The sequence below is a fragment of the Ziziphus jujuba genome, chromosome 5 (genome assembly GCF_031755915.1).
Source record: "Ziziphus jujuba cultivar Dongzao chromosome 5, ASM3175591v1".
Lineage (NCBI taxonomy): Eukaryota > Viridiplantae > Streptophyta > Magnoliopsida > Rosales > Rhamnaceae > Ziziphus > Ziziphus jujuba.
This window is the reverse complement of record NC_083383.1, coordinates 7,745,955-7,765,468: the sequence shown is the minus strand read 5'-3', so window position 1 is coordinate 7,765,468 and position 19,514 is coordinate 7,745,955. Positions and strand designations below refer to the sequence as shown.

The 19,514-nt window shown below is 33.9% G+C and overlaps 2 protein-coding genes across 3 annotated transcripts; both read right to left on the bottom strand.

Moving 5' to 3' along the window:
* Window positions 1-4,288: 4,288 nt before the first annotated feature.
* On the bottom strand, window positions 4,289-6,807 carry LOC107420320 (cytochrome P450 CYP82D47). Its single transcript, XM_016029247.4, has 2 exons — window positions 5,381-6,807; window positions 4,289-5,083 (listed from the first exon to the last, which is right to left on the bottom strand). The coding sequence occupies exons 1-2, from the start codon at window positions 6,371-6,373 to the stop codon at window positions 4,466-4,468; spliced, it is 1,611 nt and encodes a 536-aa protein (XP_015884733.1). The 5' UTR covers window positions 6,374-6,807; the 3' UTR covers window positions 4,289-4,465.
* A 6,909-nt stretch (window positions 6,808-13,716) lies between these two features.
* On the bottom strand, window positions 13,717-17,573 carry LOC107420335 (probable transcription factor KAN4). Of its 2 annotated transcripts, XM_016029270.4 has the most exons (7): window positions 16,841-17,573; window positions 16,226-16,749; window positions 16,024-16,100; window positions 15,669-15,708; window positions 15,238-15,358; window positions 14,142-14,238; window positions 13,717-14,021 (listed from the first exon to the last, which is right to left on the bottom strand). In XM_016029270.4, the coding sequence occupies exons 2-7, from the start codon at window positions 16,734-16,736 to the stop codon at window positions 13,845-13,847; spliced, it is 1,023 nt and encodes a 340-aa protein (XP_015884756.3). In that variant the 5' UTR covers window positions 16,737-16,749; window positions 16,841-17,573; the 3' UTR covers window positions 13,717-13,844. The 2 variants fall into 2 exon arrangements, with proteins under 2 accessions (XP_015884756.3, XP_015884755.3); XM_016029269.4 differs by having other exon boundaries at window positions 16,226-17,573.
* Window positions 17,574-19,514: the final 1,941 nt, after the last annotated feature.

Below are 19,514 nucleotides of genomic sequence, written 5' to 3'. Positions count from 1 at the left end.
TGGTTCGCGAGTTATGAGGAGGTGAAATTCGACCGGTACTTCCCGGGCAAATTCCGACCACCACCGGCAGAATTGGGGTCAATGGAGGCCAGTAATGCGATCCTCGTTCCACAAGCTTCGATTCGGTATATTACTCATCAATTTTGGTTAACGTTTGTGTTAAACCCCCCGGATACCGGGTATTATTTATCTGAATAAAATATTAATTTATTTGAAATGTGTAATATTGTTGTTCTAGGAGCACGTGTACGTCGTGAAATTGATTGCATGGAGGATCTTGGATTAATTGCGTGCTCGAGGTGGGTGACCCACCTTTAAAAACTATTTTTGGGTGATTAATTATATTTATTTTGTGTTAATTTGATATTTAGAATTATGCTCATGTGGTGGAATTTAAATATAATTGTGGAAAAAATATTATTTTATATATACATACACCCATTGAGGCTAAATGAAAGTTTGGGTTATTAAGAAATTCTTGATTATTATTATTGTGATTTAATTGTATTTATTACGCATGAGCAAAGTGTTTTCATTTAATTAATTGTATTTGGGTTTTAATATTATTTTTGGGCATGATTTGATTTTAAATATTCCAAGAAAAGTATTGGTTTAAGTTTGGTGGTTTCAAATCATATAATTATGCCCTTGGAATATTATTTGATGGATTTTATGATTTAGGGAGAATTATTTGTATATTATTATTAATGGATTTATGCTGGTGTTGTTAAAGAAAAATGTGGGATGGTGAATTTGAAAAAATGGTATAATTCCCACGGTGAAATTTGGAACAATTGTTATTTTTTTAAAAATAATATGGTTATTTGTTTTAAACGCACTCATACAGTACTGGTGTTTTGTATTGTGTATGTGGATGAGCGCGCAAGTTATAATGTCTCACGTGAGTTACCATTGGACCGAGGGTAGGCAAGTTTGATATTGGCCATAAGCCGCCCCCCTCCATAGCCGGGATGACGGTTTAAGCAGCGACGCTGTCGGGACGCCGAAGCGACCGTATGTAAGTTTCTCTCTTTAACCTCCTGTTACACGGTGCTCGGGACACTGGGTATCGTGGGACATCACTGGTATATAGTGTGGTGCGTCAAGTAATTATCTTTCTGATATAAATTTGAATTCCTAAAGTTTTAAAGCAGTATTTAAATTAGAATGTATTTAATGTTGTTTTTATTATTTATTTAAATTTAAAGCTTTACACGAATTTTATGAAATTGATATCGTGATTTTATTACCTATTCTCATTAATGTTTAAAAGTTATTTGCCTTGATTTTATCATTTAAATAGATTGGTATTTTAAAATAAATTCTATTATATTTTTACCATTTGTTTTATATCGATGTTTAAATTGATTTAAAATGTTTCTTTGATTATTTCATTGATTTAATTAATAAATTTTATAATTTATATATTGGGTTTATTTTTGTTCTTATGCCAAATTTCTTTAATATAAGTTTATTTATGATTTTATTTATTGTATCCAATGATGTCTTATTCTATATTTCCATTATAAATTTTGGATCTTTAAATTCTTGTATATTATTTGTTTATGACATTTATTAATCAGTTAGTAATTGTTACGAAATTATTTTTATTTCTATTCCTATTTTATTTTCATTATAAATTTTGGATGCTTGATTTATTATATTTTATTTGATATTTAGTTAACTAATTGTTTCCTTGGTTTTCGGGAAATACAAATAACGGGTTTTGTGAAAATGTTTTAAAAGGGAAACTTTTCCAATGGAGTGAATGGTGAGGGTTTTGAGAGAAAATATTATTTTCAATTAATTATTATTTATTTACTTATTTATTCTTAATTAATCAAATTTACTATAATTATCGTTGCTATTATAATTGTACAGTAGATAGGGTCACTCACTGAGAAGATTAGTATCTCATGTTTTTAAATTCCGTTCCCCTAGGTACAAGGATTGGGAGACGTTGATCGTCCGGGGCGAGCCCGACGTCTCAGTTCATTGCCGAAGTTCCAAGAAGCATTTCTTCTCTTTTTTCCTCTTCATCTTGTATTGCTTCTTTATCTGACATTGTATTTGTAACAGCCCAGACCACCCGCATCAGGATATTGTCCTCTTTGGCCCAGGGTTCACACCCTCTCTCCCCCTTGGCCTCAAGGTTTTGCTCACAAAACGCGTCCTGAAGGGAAAGGTATCCACAGCCTTATAAAGACCGCTTCGTGCCCCTCTCCAACCGATGTGGGATGTTACAATCCTCCCCCCTTGGGGCCCAGCGTCCTCGCTGGCACACCGATCCGGGTACTGGCTCTGATACCACTGTAACAGCCCAAACCACCCGCATCAGGATATTGTCCTCTTTGGCCCAGGGTTCACACCCTCTCTCCCCCCTGGCCTCAAGGTTTTGCTCACAAAACGCGTCCTGAAGGGAGAGGTATCCACAGCCTTATAAAGACCGCTTCGTGCCCCTCTCCAACCGATGTGGGATGTTACAGTATTAATTCCATATTTATTTGTATAATGCTCTGTATACTGTATTGGACACATTTTATTAAATACTGCATTAATTCCTGTTATTATTTTGAAGTACTGTAAATTTGTGGAAACAAATTGTAGTAATGTGGGAGGAATAAGGGGATGTATATAGAAGTATGTTTTTAGTGCAGGAAATTTTTGGTAAGTCCAACCCTTAGGGGAAGTTCTGCCGGATTTTCCATTGGAAGGTTTGGTAGGATTTCCCTGGAATCAGGGCTTGTCTAGGGTTCCGATGAGAAATTTTGGACGGGTCCTGACATTAAATCTCTCTCTATCTTGGTTTTTCGTGTTCCACTTCAACTTTTCTTAAATCCTGTTATTTCTCCCTCTCTCTCTCTCTCTCTCTCTCTCTCACACACACACACATTCCAAGAACACCCAGCTAAAGTCCTTGAGAAAGAGGGCTAAGAAGGAACAAACAAACAAAAAAAAGATAAAAAAAAAAAAGAGCTTCATTTAAGCAATTTGAGATCTGGGTTTTGTGAATTTAGTGTTAGGTTGCAATTTTTTCTTCTATTTCTCTGCTACTCTTGTGATTTTCTTGAGGTAAGGATATTTTTATAGTCCGAGTTTTGGTTGTTTTGTTCTGGAAGTGAAAAAAAAAAAATTGGATAGTAGATGAAGTAAAGTAAAGCTTGCACTGGGATTGAATCTTTGTGTGTATGTTCCAAGAACTCTAGAGGATTCACCTCCTTCTTCCATTGATTCAGCTGAGAGATCGTCTAATGCTGCTCTACTTTCACTTGCTAACTGGGCTATGGGTTCGTCTAGACCCACTATGCCAATCCCATCTTCATAGGGCTTGAAGCTCTCTAAAAGTGGAAGCAAATCGTCCAAGTTTTTTTTTTTTTGGACTTTTTTTTATTTGGGGTGGGGATGGGGATTCGGTGAGAAGCTGGAACAAAGAATAGAGAGAAAGAGAAAGAGAAAGAGAGGGAGCTTCTTCAAAGACAAAGAGATCCAAGGGTTCATAAATTGAGTGAAAAAATAAAAAAAATACAAATGAAGCTGACTTGGCTGCAGCCGTGAGGAATGAAGTAAGAGTTGGTGCATTCTTCTTGGATGGTCGTTCTTCCTCCTCCTCCTCGTTTCTGTTGCTTCTTAACATCTTCATCACTGTATCCGAATTTAACTCTGATAATTTATTGAAGTTTCAGCTTCACATCTTAAGAAGCAAATCAAAATAATCCCAAAGTACACATTTCCCATCACAAGAATCAATGCAACCCATACCCTAGAACATTTTGTCCTTAACTTTGCAGAATCCTTCCCATACGCAAATACACCTTCTCTGCAAAACATTTTACCCTCTGACACTACACCAATCTTTTCGATCATAGTTACATATCTACCAGTACAGATTATCCCGTGACACATGGAAAACAGGTTGGCAAAACACATGGAGGAGCGCCGTTTTTGAACCAAAATAAACAGTAAAAAATGACCAAAAGCCATTTCTCTTCTCATTTATAGTATAGACAAAGGATATGTGCACTGAATGGCACGTGGCTAAGAGTATTTTTTGGCATTGAAAAAGAAGGGCATTGATATAATACAAAGATGCCTTCTTCTTTTTTTTTTTTTTTTGTGAAAAGATATGATATAAAGTTGATCGAGGGGAGAATATTGAAACTTAGAAAAGGTTCAGGCTGATTTTCATAATTTAAACCTGTTCGAAAACAATATTACAAGCAATTATTTTAAAAATAAAAATAAAAAGCTTTATTTTACAAGCTGATGAAGTAAAATAAAACACAAAATATAAAATACAAGAAAAACAAGTAATAAGTTTTATTACTTCGTTTACATTTATAGTATTATTGAAAGATTAAAATGCATAATATTACATACCCAGTTAATATAAGCACAGGAAAAATACAGAAAACGACAATTACTAAATAAGACAGACTATACATGGAACGGAATCATTAATATTATATTAGTCATACAAATGGCTGGATAAGCGGGGTTTGATGAGAACTTCAAGTGGGGTGGCTTTGATATTTGTAAGTCCAAAGCTGGCCGTCATGTCAACTGCTTCATTAGTCGACAATTGAAATGCATGCACCAAACTCGCCAAAACTAAATGCGTCATTTGGAGCCCAAAATTGATTCCGGGGCATAGTCTTCTTCCAGCACCAAAAGGAATAAGTTGGAAATGTTTACCTTTGGCTTCTACATCCTTATGCGTGGTGAGGAACCTCTCTGGCTTGTACTCCAACGGGCTGCCCCAAATGCGAGGGTCGGTTTGGATCTTCCAAAGGTTTGTGATCAATCGGGTTCCCTTTTTAATATGGTACCCACTTACAGTGCAGTCCTTGGTAAATTCTCTAGGTCCTCCTAGCGGTCCTGCCGGGTACAACCTTAGAGTCTCTTTAACTACAGCTTGAAGATACACCAATTTGCTTATATCCCATTCATTCACTAGTCTTTCCTTACCAACTTGAACGTCAAGTTCATCTTGAACCTTTTCAAGTACGCTGGGGTTGTTCAGCAGTAATGATAGTGCCCAAACTAAAGTAACCGTAGTCGTATCCGTGCCTCCGCTAATCAGACTCTGCAAAACCAGTATGACAATAATTTAAGTTAATTAATAATGGATGTTTAATCAATTATATGAATTCTGCAAAATCAAGTATGACAATAATTTAACTTAATTAATGATGGATGTTAAATCAATTATATGGATTAATTTGATTAGACTATATTTAACTAATTAACAGGACAAAACTAGCTAGATTAATCTTGAATATTTTATATATATAGTCTAATTTAATTGGACAAGAATTGAAATTGAAATATTACAATTCAATCTAATTCAATGCAACAAATGGATCTAAAAAGATGGACATACCATGGATGTAGCTTTGTTGACAGTATCAGCATTATGACCAGCAAGGTCATTGTCATTGGGATCAAGGAGAGATAGCATCACGTCCATGAAGTCTTGGTCTCCATTAAAGTCACCGGAATCTCTCTTCCGGCGATGCTCATCTAACCATTCTCCGACGAGACTGTCCAATTCTTTTGCGGTTTTCCTCATGGCCTTTTCATATCCACCCAAATCCAACCACCTGAGGAAAGGAATGGCGTCCCCCAACAAAAATAGGCCGGTCAGATGAAAGAACTCCCTCATGGCAGTCCGGCACCGATGAATCTGCTTCTGGTCACCGTCATCATCACTCACAGAAGAAGTAGCACCAAAATATCGCTTTCCAGCAACCATTCTAAGAATCACGTTCAGATTTATGTCCCCAATCCACTGCTGCATTTCCACAATATAATCGTCCGTACCATTAGGTCTCTTGGTCCAAAGCTTGTAAAGCTCTTTTATTGAGCTCTCTGTTTCATAAGATCGAACATGTTTGAGCTGCTCTAGCCGGGCATGGGATAGTAGCTCGGATGCTGTTACCTTGCGCATTTTACGCCAATAAGGGCCGTAGGGAGAGAATCCAAAATTGGCATAGTCCGAACCCAAGATTTCTGCGCCTATATACTTGGGACGAGAGGATACAGCCACATCATGTGTAGTGTAACACTCCCTCGCTACTTCCCAACTATTTATCACCACAGCCGGATGGACACCTACCCGAATGGCGAAAATAGGTCCATACTTATCGGCTAAGGCTCCCAAGGCTATGTGGGGAAGCTCAGATGAGCCTCCGAGAAGATGGAGGTGACCGATTATTGGCCATCCTCCTGCGGCTTCAGGTGGTTTGGGAACTCCCAGATGCCTGGCAACGGTAAGTAAGCTCCTGTGAGCAAAGTATAGAAAAACAAGTATGGCTGTAACTCCGGCTATTATTGCAGTGTCCAGATGATCATGTTGGAAGACAATGTACTCCATTTGTGAGGGTTAGAGTACTGCGAAGAAATAGCAACCGACGCTCCGAGCAAAATGCGATGATGCAAGGTGTATGAACATTCAACACCAACTTATATATATATATATATATATATATACACACACACACGATACATTCTTCATTTGACGTCAAAAAGATTTACTTCTTTTTTTTTCTTTTTTTTTCATTTTTGTCCATTTTAATCTTCCATTACCAAGTTTTCATTATTGAAAATGTATAAAAGTATACAATTTCTTACCTTCAAAAGGGAAAATGTATATATGGATCTAATCTAATTATAACAGTACTAGTTGCTGGAGCAACCAAACAATTAAGGTCCTTCATCAGTTTATAAGGATTGGAATAATTTTCTAAAACAATTCCATCCTAACTTTCTAGCTACCTCAATACATCAAACAAAACGTCTATTATCATTTTCAAAAATAAAATTTGCTATGATGGATGACCAATTAACCTGAATTCCAAAGATAATATATAGTATTAGTTATATGTAATTAGGATACAGGAGACGCAGTCAATGAAATATAGCATAACTGATAAAAATTATTCTGTAATAATTTAAAATTTCTCTCTTTACTTAATTTTGAGTTAATTTGAATATTTGTAAAATTTTTACATAAAGTTGGGGACAATACCTATCTATAAGGAAATTAAAAATGTTAAATAACTAAGATTAAGATAATTGATTTGCACCCAATAATTTACTTTGACTTTTTTTAAAAAATTTGGAAGAAAAGACTGATATTTAATATTTAAGTATGTAGATTCTAAGAGATGATGTGGTATAATTATCCTATCACAATATAAATGTAAATAAGTTAAAATGAAATGTAAATGACTAATTTGCATTATACGCGATTTTATATAGTTGAGATATACTGATAAGATGAGAATGGTATATAAAACCATAATATCTCTTTTTAGAATTGAAATAATCAAAGAAACTAATCACTTTAGACAATCATCCATTAAAAGAAGTATGTATCACCATCGTCGTAGGAAAAAAAAAAAAAAAAACAACAAAACTAAATAAAAGAATATTAAATGGAGGCCAGACAAATCCTAGATTGATAATATATAATAATACTACTTAAACTTATCCAGAGGCCGCAGCTTTTGAATTATTTGTGTCCATCAAGAATACAAATTAAATTATGACTCCACTGTGTTCTGGATAATGGACAATTGTCTAAGATTGCATATATTATATGTTTTTCTGGACTCTCAAGTCAACAAACATCAAATCACAATTGCAATTGCTTGCCAAATCACCAAGACTCGAGGTACGCTAGCGACAAATTCTCAAGTAGTCAAGTTAGCTTTTTACTTCTCCATTAGATTTTGTCTTCTTTTAATCGTCCTGCTTTGGAATTAAATATATATCCCGCCACTAATGCTCTTTTGACTGGAATTATATCACACAAGTTAAAGACATATGTGGGCTTCTTTTTCACTTATTTGTGGTGCATGTGATTCTTTTCATAATGGACTAGCAGTGAAAAAAGGTGATATTATGTTGATAGTAATTCTCTCGTTCAGAATTAATTCTGGACAAATTTTTTTTTTTTCCGAAACAATATATAGGATACGCTTGAATATTTATTCATCCGTGTATCCTTTTAAATTATGCATTGTCCCAGACCCAGGATTTCCGCCTATGAGAAAAATCATTGCCGTTGATGTGCATTATATATAGAGAGTAGAGGTTCTCTTGCCAAAATTTGACCAAAGAGTCTTTGTTGATTTTGGAAAGATACTGCTCCTGAGAAGTTTGCCAAAGTTTAATTTGATAATGGGACTCCATTTATGACCAAGATCTTGATCCATAAATACGTGCAAAGCAAAGACTTGAGGAGATTCATACGTGTAATACTATCATTGAAGCTGTTGAGAAATGGTCTAGTAAATTTATTTTATTATTTTAAGGAGAAGGTGAAGAAAGTTGAACACCTACTGTACGCACATATAATAAAGCCATCGTATTCATTTTGGGAGTTAGCAGGAGAAAATTTTTTAGATCTTGAACCCGCAAAGGCACGCCGTTTTAGAGAAAGGTTTCCCGATATTGACAAACTAAAAGATCAACGATAACAACTAAACAAGGATAACTTACACAATGCCGTGTTTACTTTTTCAAAGATAATGATTTTTAAAGATAATGATGTTTTATAGTTTTTCTCCGAAACTAAAATCTTAAACAAATAAAATAATTAACTTAAAAAATTAAAAAAAGAGGTAATATAGTGGGGCACCAGCACAAATAAAGTAGGCTTTTTTTTAAATATTCTGAAAAATAAATTTAATATAAAACCTATAAAATTATCATTATTGATCATTGTTAACTGAATTATCTCAAAAGATCATAGTTAAAATAGAACTATATAAAGCATAAAAAACCAACAAAATGTTGATTGAGCAATTAGCAGACTGCAATTTTAAAAATTTTACATGCCAAAAGTCAAAAATTCAAATTGAAATAACTTTTAATAAGAGAAGAAACATTTATTAACACTATGAACTTAGACACGTAGATATTTTGTGGACAGAGACCAAAACGAAATAGAGCATTTAAATTAACGAGCGGGTAATCGGTCCAGTCCAATGAGAATGCACAGCGTCAGTACTGGCCCATTACTTTTTGGGCTTCCAAGGCTCATTACTTATGAATGAGAAAAACTTCTATGAAAAAAAATGTCAAAAGTCAAAAGTCAAGCATCCTTTACTTCTTCTTCTTCTTCTTCTTTTTCTTTTTTTTTTTTTTTCCCCCAGTTTCTTAGGTATTCGGACATTCATAATGTTATTTCATATCTCCTGTTACAAGCTAAATGAACTAAACTACTCCAATTTTAAATAATGAAATGAAGTCTTTGTACTATATTTTATGAATATATAAAGTTGGATTAAAAAAATGTACAATTGAGACACAGCAGAAATCGATAAAAAATGATTAATTTAAGAAGACGGTAATTCTACATAATATAAAACTTTATTTAAGAGGAACAAATTTAAAATTTTCACATGGACAAAACGAACAGCAATAATGCGACAACTAGGGAAAGCTTGATTTCCCATTAATTATTCTACAAATCCGTACATTTTACAGTAATAAGAGGAATATTATTTTATTATTCCTTTATTTATTTATTTAATATAATAATATTACTATTCCTTGTTCATCACATTGTTGTAGGTGGTGGTCCATTTTATCCATAAAGCTTTGCAGGTAGGCGTGGCATAACCAGAATTTCAAGTGGAGTTTCTTTGATGTTGGTTAGTCCAAACTTTTTCCATCATATATATTAATGGAGTCGTCGGACTGAGTTTTGATATCGAAGGCGTGCAGAAAAGTAACCAACGCGTGAAGTGCAACATTTGAAGCCCAAAGGACATACAAGAGCACAATCTTCTACCACTACCGAAGGGAATCAACTCTAAATGGTGACCTTTAACATCGACATCCTTTTGGGTTGTCAGAGATCTCTCCAGCTTAAACTTCAATGGGTCCTCCCATATATTCGGGTCGATTTGGATCTTTCAAATGACGAGTTGAGAAGCTTTTGTTGCATGGTAGCCACCTATGGTGCAGTCTTTACGGAATACACGTTGTAATGGGAGTGGTACTGGAGGATATTAACGCAGTGTCTCCTTAACAATGGCTTGGAGGTATACCAGCTTGCTTATATCAGACTCATCTACTCCTCTTTCCATTGCCTACATGGGCGTCAAGTTGCTCTTTGGCTTTCTTCAGAACGTGGGGATTGTTTAGCAACAACGACATCGCCCATAATAGAGAAATTATGGTAGTGTCGCTACCTCCTCCAGTGAGATTCTGCCCGAAATTAATTCACAATTATTTATTCTGTTAGTATATATATATATATATATATATGAGTTAAATACATTTTGCCCTATGCACTATCATACTTTGTTGTATTTTATCATCTAATTAAATTTTTAAAAAAAATGTTACATTACCACCTGAATTATTGTTTTGTTTGTCATTTTAGTGTAATTTTTCATTTTTTTTCAAATAAATTTGTGAAAATTATGCAATAAACATTAGTAAAAATAAAAAATAAATTAATAGAATTGGTTTTCCAATTAAATTATATTAGTTGTCTATAATTGATTTTACAAAATTCATCTGTCAAAATGGCATAATTACACTAAAATGAAAAAAAGAAAAAAAACAATTAAACTTCAGACGGTAATGTGATACTTTTAAAAGTTTAGGTAGCAAAATACAAAATAAATTAATAGTTTAAAGTAAAATACAAAAAAATTTAATAGTTTAGAGATAAAATATATTTAACCCTATATATATTTATTTAATCCAATATGAAAGGGAATTGAAGATCGAATACTTTTTTGTGAAATTCTCATTTATTATTTCATCTTATTATAAGAAGTTTAGTATGTAACAAGATAAAAATAAAGAATACATAGAGAACATAGTTAATTAAGTACGTACGTTGTTACTATATATGTAGTTACTTAATCAAGTACTACTAGAGGCTAAAACGTAAATTTGCTTGTTGCAAAACGCATCAAGGTATTAATGCATAGTGATAGGAATTAATTAGACTTTAACTTGCAAGAAGGTTGTGGTGATTTAAGTTGAGAATTTTTTTTCTTTTGAAAGACAAAACGTGTATTATTTAAGGGCTCAACCATGCCGTGCTTCATACATTCTTGGTAGTTGGTATTATATGTCTACCTCCATGGCTCATAAAGTGGAGACTGGAGATTTCTTAACGTCTCCTATTTTCCTACTTTTGGGACGAAAATCGGTGTCAAGAGAATTTGCCATTCCTAAAACAGGGCATAGTTGGCTTACGTTAAAGAAATAAGACCGCCCCTATGTTCGTTGTGATTAATTAGGACTGTTGATGTAAATAATAGAATGTAGACGTTGGAAGCAGTGAATATTATTTGCTGTATTAATACAGCATTATATGTGGACGTATGATGAATACTACATAATTTCATCAATACTTTCCACAAAAAAAAAAAAAAAAAAAAAAAGAGATACATAATATCATCAACAGAATTTTAAACTCTAGAGAAGAGCCAACAAATAAAATTTATATTTTACTATATATGTCTAAATTAATTAATTTCACAATTCATAAATGCTCGCTCGCTCAATCAGAAGTAACAACTTTTATCCACATTATTATTGAGAGCATATATATATATATATATATATATACAGTATAACGCTACATAGATCAGTCAGTCAACTCTTTTTTTTTTTTTTTTTTGTGGGTAAAGACTAATCTGTTTGGCACGATTTTTTTTAGGCTTAAAGCTCTATTGGAATATTAAAAACTTTTTTATAAAAAAATAAAGATGTTAAGCAAAAATCAGTAAGTATTTATTTGACCAAAAAATAATTTTTTTTAAGCTGTTTTAGAGAAGTCCAAATTTTAAGTTTATCTAAAAAAACTCTTTTTTTTTATCTTATATCGAAATTTAATAAGCATTTAATACAATTTAATAAGTATTTAATACAATCTTTTTATCTACAACCAAATACTTATTAACTTTTTAATAAAAAAAAATTTTTCAAAAATATCTATTATACAAAACTTTATAAACTAAAACTCTACTTTTATCGGCTATGCCAAATGGATTCGCATTCAACTAATAAGAGCTTTTTCCTTAAAAAATAAAAATTGCCGTGACTCATCGAATAAATCAGACATTCATCGAATACAAGGAAGGCAATGAAGTCTGTTTAAAAAAACAAAAAAAAAAAAAAAAAAAAAAAAAAACAAACAAGCGAAGCCGGAATCAAACACCAAAAAATCCAAAGGCAGCAGAAGAAAAACTGCAGGAACAACTTGGACAATGGAGAGTGAGAGGGAAAGGCATACTTTTCCATAATATTCATCGATTATTTATTAGATTTTGTGCACGTAATGATGAACAATACGAAATCTTGGCAGGAACAAAACGAAATATCGCAGGAATAAATCTGAAATTCCAGAAATTGTCAGGGTTCAGACTTGGTGCTCTCTGCTCCTCCAGCAGTCCCAACGATAATAATTTCCAAACTCACTTTTTTCTGCCTACAAGACAACCACCAATCATTATCACAACCTACATGGCACTCCGCTACACCTTTTCAATCTCCATTTCTTATACTTCGCTACCAATACTGAAATTTTTATTGAATTATTATGTAAAATTGATAACCCCAAATAATATTGAAATATGCTTTTTCCTTCCGCCTACCCCCCAAATTTGTGTCGTACAAGATGAATCATTAATTTGATATGTTTTTTCTCGTTCATTGGGTTGGGCTTACAGCCAAAAATTATCACTAGAGGCCCATTTTTTACCAAACGAAGGGGCCCAACCATTATCCAACCAGAATTGTAAACATGTCAGGTCAAACCAGTGCGAGGGAATCGACCGAAAATAGAAAAGAACCAAGAAGAAGAAGACTTATTTTTCCCTTCCTTTTGTCTGTCTCAATTTTCCTATTTCAAAACATTGAATCCTTTTACACCTCCATGGCCACAACACTTGTTCTTTTTTATTTTATTTTTTTTATTTTTTGCTTTTTCTGTTTTTTTCCTCTCAAATTCTTCAAAAGCTATGAAACTAACATGGTTGGGACTAAACTGGATTTGATTATTTTAAATCTAGTCCAATTAATCCAGACTAATATCCAATGCAACAAAATCCAAATGTTAGATTAAAGAAAGCCCCACCTAGTATTGTGGTAGCATATTAAATAATCTGAAACCTATTAACTCTCCACTAACAAAACTCTGAGAATATCGCAACAGAAAGAAACAAACCACTAGATTGTTGGACCAAGCAGAAAGGTCCCCCTCTCAAGTCCCCTCAAGTCCTTGACAACATAATTATATTCCTGTGATGTATAGTATCTCATCACTTTCTATTTGATTTTTTTTATTATTATTATTATTTTCCTTTTTTTCTTTGTGTGTCCAAAAGCGGGCCGGCCGGCCAGCCAGCTGGTTGCATTCTTATTGAACATCGGAAACAAAATCCGTGGTCAGCTTGTCGAACCTACGGTTGACATGAGAGTTCCAGAGTGGTTCATAGACGTCCCATATGTTCACCTACCATGATCCTATTGTTGGTTTATCACCAGCCCTAAATAGCTATCAACTTATTGTGAAGCATAATTCATGCGTGAAATTATTATATGCATGAACATGAAAGCCATGAACACAATATCCCAGAGACCATAAGGATCCAGCCAATTGTTTTCAAGCAAATATATAGAGCAACACCATTTTTCTTCTTCCCCTTCCCTTTTATGATCAAATTAACAGTGACAAAATTTGAGTGAACATGTAACGAATTTCGAAATTCGTGCACGTACATTTTCATTTTGATATATTCTTTTTTTCTCAACCTCGGGCCAAAAGAGAGTACAAAAAAGCATATCATGTAGATATATTGAAGTTTTTAACACTTGAGAAGGGTTGCTTCATTAGAGGATTCATGTGAATGATCCATTTGCCAGCTTGGCCTTCCAAGCGTGAACTCTAGATTGAGGTACATATTTGAAGATGACAACGAGCTGGAATCCAACCTTTCCTTCAATCTATCTGCTACTTGGAGATCTGAATTTTGTTTTTCCACCTGTTATATAGTTTACCATTAATCATATCATTAGTAAAATATGATAATAAGATTTTATATTAAAAAAACAATTCAAATTTTCAACAATGGTGTTTTTATAATTCATACAAGGAGTTATACCTTGGTGCAGTTTTCTCTCAAAGCAGAATATTTTAAATCATTTTCATGGCTTAATTTTCTTCTTTCTTGCGTCTCCAACGATGATGACCACGAACCTCTACTTACAATTTAATTAGGGGGATCAAATTAAACTCAAAATATATAATCACTTGCATATATAAGATGGGTAATAAAAACAAATTTTCTTAAAAATGGAATTAGATAAATATTATATATGGTCAACTAGCTCTTGATCATAGTTCGGCTAAATTAAAGTTTTCCAATATTTACTTGAGATGTCTGACTCTAAATTGGAAAATGACATGATGTCAACTTGTTTAATTAAAAAAGTAAAAGGTTTGACTAACAAAGAAGCTAGGTAGGAAGCATATTAGTTGTCTTTATGGCTAACTTGTGATAATTAATCATTTAATAAAAAAATATTTGTATTTTTATTTGCATTTAATGAGACATATACAGCACTAGCTAGCATCTGATCTTAAATTTATTACTTTAGCATAAATATTATACTTCCTCTATAAATTAACTTAAATTCCTTTATACATTAATTGTTGGATTGTCTGTTGTTACAACTAATAAAGACAATAAAATTTACTCATCGGCTAAGGGATCAATGGCCATAAAGAAAGAGCTTCCCTAGTTCGAATTTTTTTTCACCAAAAAACCAAAAAAAAAAAAAAAAAAAAAACAGTCAGAATAGAACAGCATTGAAATTTGTGCAAAAGGACCCTTGACTTTTAGGACACATTGGGATTAAAACAATCACAATCTAACGGTCGGATGTGAGAGGTTAGATCCATATTAATTATGAGCGCTCGCGTAATATCACCCACAATTGTACCTATACAAACCATAGACCATTTTTTATCAAAATCAATTTACTTAGAGACTTCCATCAACAAAAAGCCCCCAATATATATTATCCTCACCATTAACAAAAAAAGAGACACCATGTTGGACAAAAAAAAAAGGGTTCATCTCCAAGGACATTCATCAATGTCCGTGCATGTATGTTTGTAGGAATTTAATACCATTCATTCATTGTTATACATATTCATTTATTTATCCATTTTGCAAAGATATATAATGCACTAACCTTTGAGATTTTGGCAATATAGTCGTTGTCTGTGAGTTAGATTTTTTAGAATTAGATAAAACTCCATCTGTATCAGCGATCCCTGGCCTTAGGTTCAAACCAATATCTGTCTGCCCTTGACCTGAAATAAACCATCATAGATATAGGCATTGCTTTTGCTTTATCAGACACCAAGCAAATAATTCACATGGACGGGAAGTCAGTCCAATCTTTAAAAATAAACCTTCTTTTTTTTATTTTTTCCTTTTTTTTTCATTTTTTTTTTATTTTTTTTTTATTTTTTTTTTTTTTGGGGTTGGGACAACAGACACATTGGGCAAATGATAGAGTTTATGTCCCACTCAGATCACAGAAGACTCCCAAACAAAGAGAATAATAGAAGAGAAATAAAAATGGGACACTTTTTGGAAGAGGGGAAAATCCAATTTTACCTGTTGCTGCTTTGTCAGTGCTCTTCACTGTTCTATACATCTGCATGAACAACACCCAAAGAGAAAGAAAGGAAAAGAAAAAAAAAAAATTAAATATATATATGAGAAATGGTCCGCATTGCTAAGATTACCCTCTAGATGCTTTTTTGTCCCCTACCCTTTGTTCTCTACCCACAATCAAAAAATGAATCATATCTTCATAGCAATATTACAAATAGAAAATACGATAAGTATTTGAAATCCAACTTTGTGTGTGTGTGTGTGTATGTGAAATTATAAAAGAATACAATCAAATCCTCCCCCATATTCATTAAGTTCAAAGCAATAACGATTGAGTAGAGTACTGTCACCCCACCTGCAAGTGACTCTTCACGTGAGCTAGGGTTAGATCTTTCACATTCATCAACTCTAATACTGATTTCGGAGTCGCTCCTGTCAATATTTTACAGGATTTTTTTCTACTTCATTAAACATAATGAAAATAAAAAAAAATAAAAAAGAAAACAGCAACTAAAAAAATAATAATAATAGGACTGGGATTGTATTATGTATATTACTCTCATGGCCTCCAAGAAGCTGAACTGCGTGAACAAAATGAGCATGGAGAGTTGTAGTCCATCTCATTCGGGGAGCTCTTATGCTTCTTTTCACACTGCTAATTGCTCTTCCATTTCTCTTAAAATCACGGCCATAGATTTGAGGTTGGTGAAGTTGATGATGATGGTGGTGGTGGTGGTGGTGGTGGTGGTTGTTGTTTAAATTTCTAGGAAGTTGAACAGGTGGAATCAAATCTTTCATATCAAACCCTAGGCTCAACGTGGGTTCTCCGGAGCCAAGATGATTATAAGCTCCATCAAATTGATTGAAACCATTGTCATGGCTCAAATCGCTTCCGCTGCTACCTGAATCGGTGGTGGTTGAGCTCCTATCGCTGCAGAAAAGCGGTTTTCTTGTTAATAATCCATCATAACCGGCCACTTCCTTATTGGCTTCACTGTGATCTGGAACTGAAGGTGGGCTGATCTGTAAGGACAAGTCTGGAAAGTGTGATGATGAAGTTCTTGTCATTATGGTATCTGGGCTGAACAACATGAGAGGATGGCTAAGGATCTAATTTAAGAGAAGTCTATTAAATAGGCCAATCACAAAACAAGGAAAAATAGAAATCAAACCTTGAATGAAGGAAAAAATGGCTTTTCAGGTTACAGGTTTCAGCTTAGGTGTGATTATATCATGAGTGGCTTATGATTTGCATTGGGTGTTGGGATAAAGAGAGAGAGAGTGAAATGGGGGTTGGGAGTGTTTGAAAGGAGATAGGCTTTTTGATAAAATCGGCCTAGGGGGTGGTGGTAAAAATCAGAGGATTAAAATAAAAGAAAGGTGAAGAAGTAGCAGAAGAAAGGGAAAGCATTAGTCAGAGGGGAAGAGAGAGAGTTGAGTTGAGTTGGAGTGGTTGCCGCAAAGTAGAAAGTAACAGATATCTTTTGGGAACAAGGATTTGAAGGAAAAGGTAGTGAAAAAGGGAAGCTGTGTTATTAAAAGAGAGCAGCAGAGAGAGGGATCAGAGAACTAATCCTATAAATATATATATATATATATATACCCACGCACACACACAGAGGAAAAGGAAAAGAAAAGGAGATCAAAGAGGTTGAGAGGGAGATGAAGAGAAAGAGAACGAGAGAGAGAGAGAGAGAGAGGTCCTTTTTTCCTTATCTCTTTTTTTTCAATGAGATAGAGAGAATGAAAAGGAGGTAGTAACCGGGTCTGGGTCTGGGGTCGGGGGGAGGGGGGGTATAATGGAGGATTCTGCAGGGAATGGTTGGAATTCGAGAAAACAAAAAGGGTACTGTTCAATGGAATATTGGAATGGCAATTTACTCTCTCTCTCTCTCTCTCTCTCTCTCTCTCTCTCTCTCTATCTCTATCTCTCTCTCTCTATACGTTGTTGATGGATCGCGACCCATTTTAAATTTCCTTTCTCTTTTTGTTTCTATCAGATTTTATTCTGATTAACATTTAAGTTTTTCTTGAATCAGAATATTCCTATTTTATTTCACCAACGAGGATTGACTTGGCAGGCCTAAAATATCCCTGTTCAAACTCACCCCTTCTTGGTCTCTTTCTGTAAACGTGGACTACATTTTTGGTAATTAAATAGAAATCTTACTCTCTTTTTCTTTTTTTTTCTTTTTTTTTTTTTGGCAACCATATGTGGTACATGATCAAAGAGAGCTTCTTCATTTCTCAAGGTTATTTTCAAAATTTATTTTCCAAAATAAATAATTTCTTTTATATATAGTAATTGACCTTTTAATATAATTTTGTTTTTGGGCATATGTTCATTATTAGAGGCAGGGCTTTTCTTTCTTCTTTTTCCTTGTTTTTGCATATGTGTTAATTGGCCTTAAACTTAATTTGCACTATCAAAACTTTCAACTTTTATGTATTCTTTTATTATTTTTAATAACTTATTAAAAATATCAATCTTCAGTTAGATGAAATACAAATGCATAAAGTAATACTATAATGAAGTTTTGATGAACAAAATTTGAGAATCTAAATATTACTAGATTTAGTACTTATATATTTTTAAGCACTTATAAAATCCAATGATTTGCATATTTAACCTGACCAATTACATATATATGATGCAAAGTTTTAGTTATAAAATAGGCTAGAATTGCAGGCCACACAGCCCCAGTTCATCAAAAAAAAGTCTAAAACCATAAATATGGAGAAGGGGAGGGACATAATCCTATAGACATGGTGATTCCTGGCAATGGCCTAACAGGGATGGATATATATTGGAGGGGCAAATTGCCAAATGAAATCGAGCTGTACACGTGCGAAGACCAATAAAAAATATTGGATTTTAATGATCTCGTGTGAAATAAGGAGAGAAGGAATGCAAACGAAAAACTTATTACAACTACATATATATATATATATATATATATATATGAAGTGTCAGAGTGGCTGGGGTGTCCGGCGACACGAGGGTCTCAGACCCACATGCATCTCTCTCCCTCTCGCGCCATTTTCGTTTAAGCTTCTGCATTTTCTACTCCCCCACGCGCTCCTCCATTTCTCTTCCTGCTTTCTCACTATAGTAACATAATTAAGCACCTTAATGAGTTTACTGACATTTTTTTTTTTTAATCATGATCTAAATGGATTGATTATGTATAAAATTAAAAGCCATATTGCTTTTAAAATTAATGTATGTATGTATATGAACGTTATTATTTTAGGGAGATAGATAAATGGGAATTGATGCGACTCTATAGACTAACATACCGTTGCATGAACCAATGGGCAGTGATTTTTTTTTTTTTTTTTTGGGGGGGGGAGGGGAATAAAAACATTACAAATAAAATAAAATAATTGCAGGGAGCGCGTGAGAGAGAAAGGGCGCGTGAGTGAGGGGGTAGAGGTTGAGGTTAAAATTCAAAGGCTTGTAGTATTCGTCTAATCCAGAACCTCCCATGGCCCCCAATATTCCCTCTCCGTGTCCAAAAATTCCAAGGCGAAAACCTCCTGTCGAGCCCCACCCGCGCGTGGAAACCCACGAAGAAAGACCATATTCCTCGGCGTCAACATGGGTTCTCGTCACGTGATATATGGACGTGACCTTGTCTAGGTGATTGATTAATAATATAGCCTTTTTCTTTTCTTCTCACTCTCTTCCTGTCTCTTTCTTTCTTTTTGTTAATTAATTTTTAAAAAAACAAATGGTTAACTCAATTCCTAATTAATAATTTAAAAAAAAAGGTGATTACAGAATCAACAAGATGACTAGAAAACGATAATGATTTGTTAATAGATTTCGAAGCCCTGGTCAGC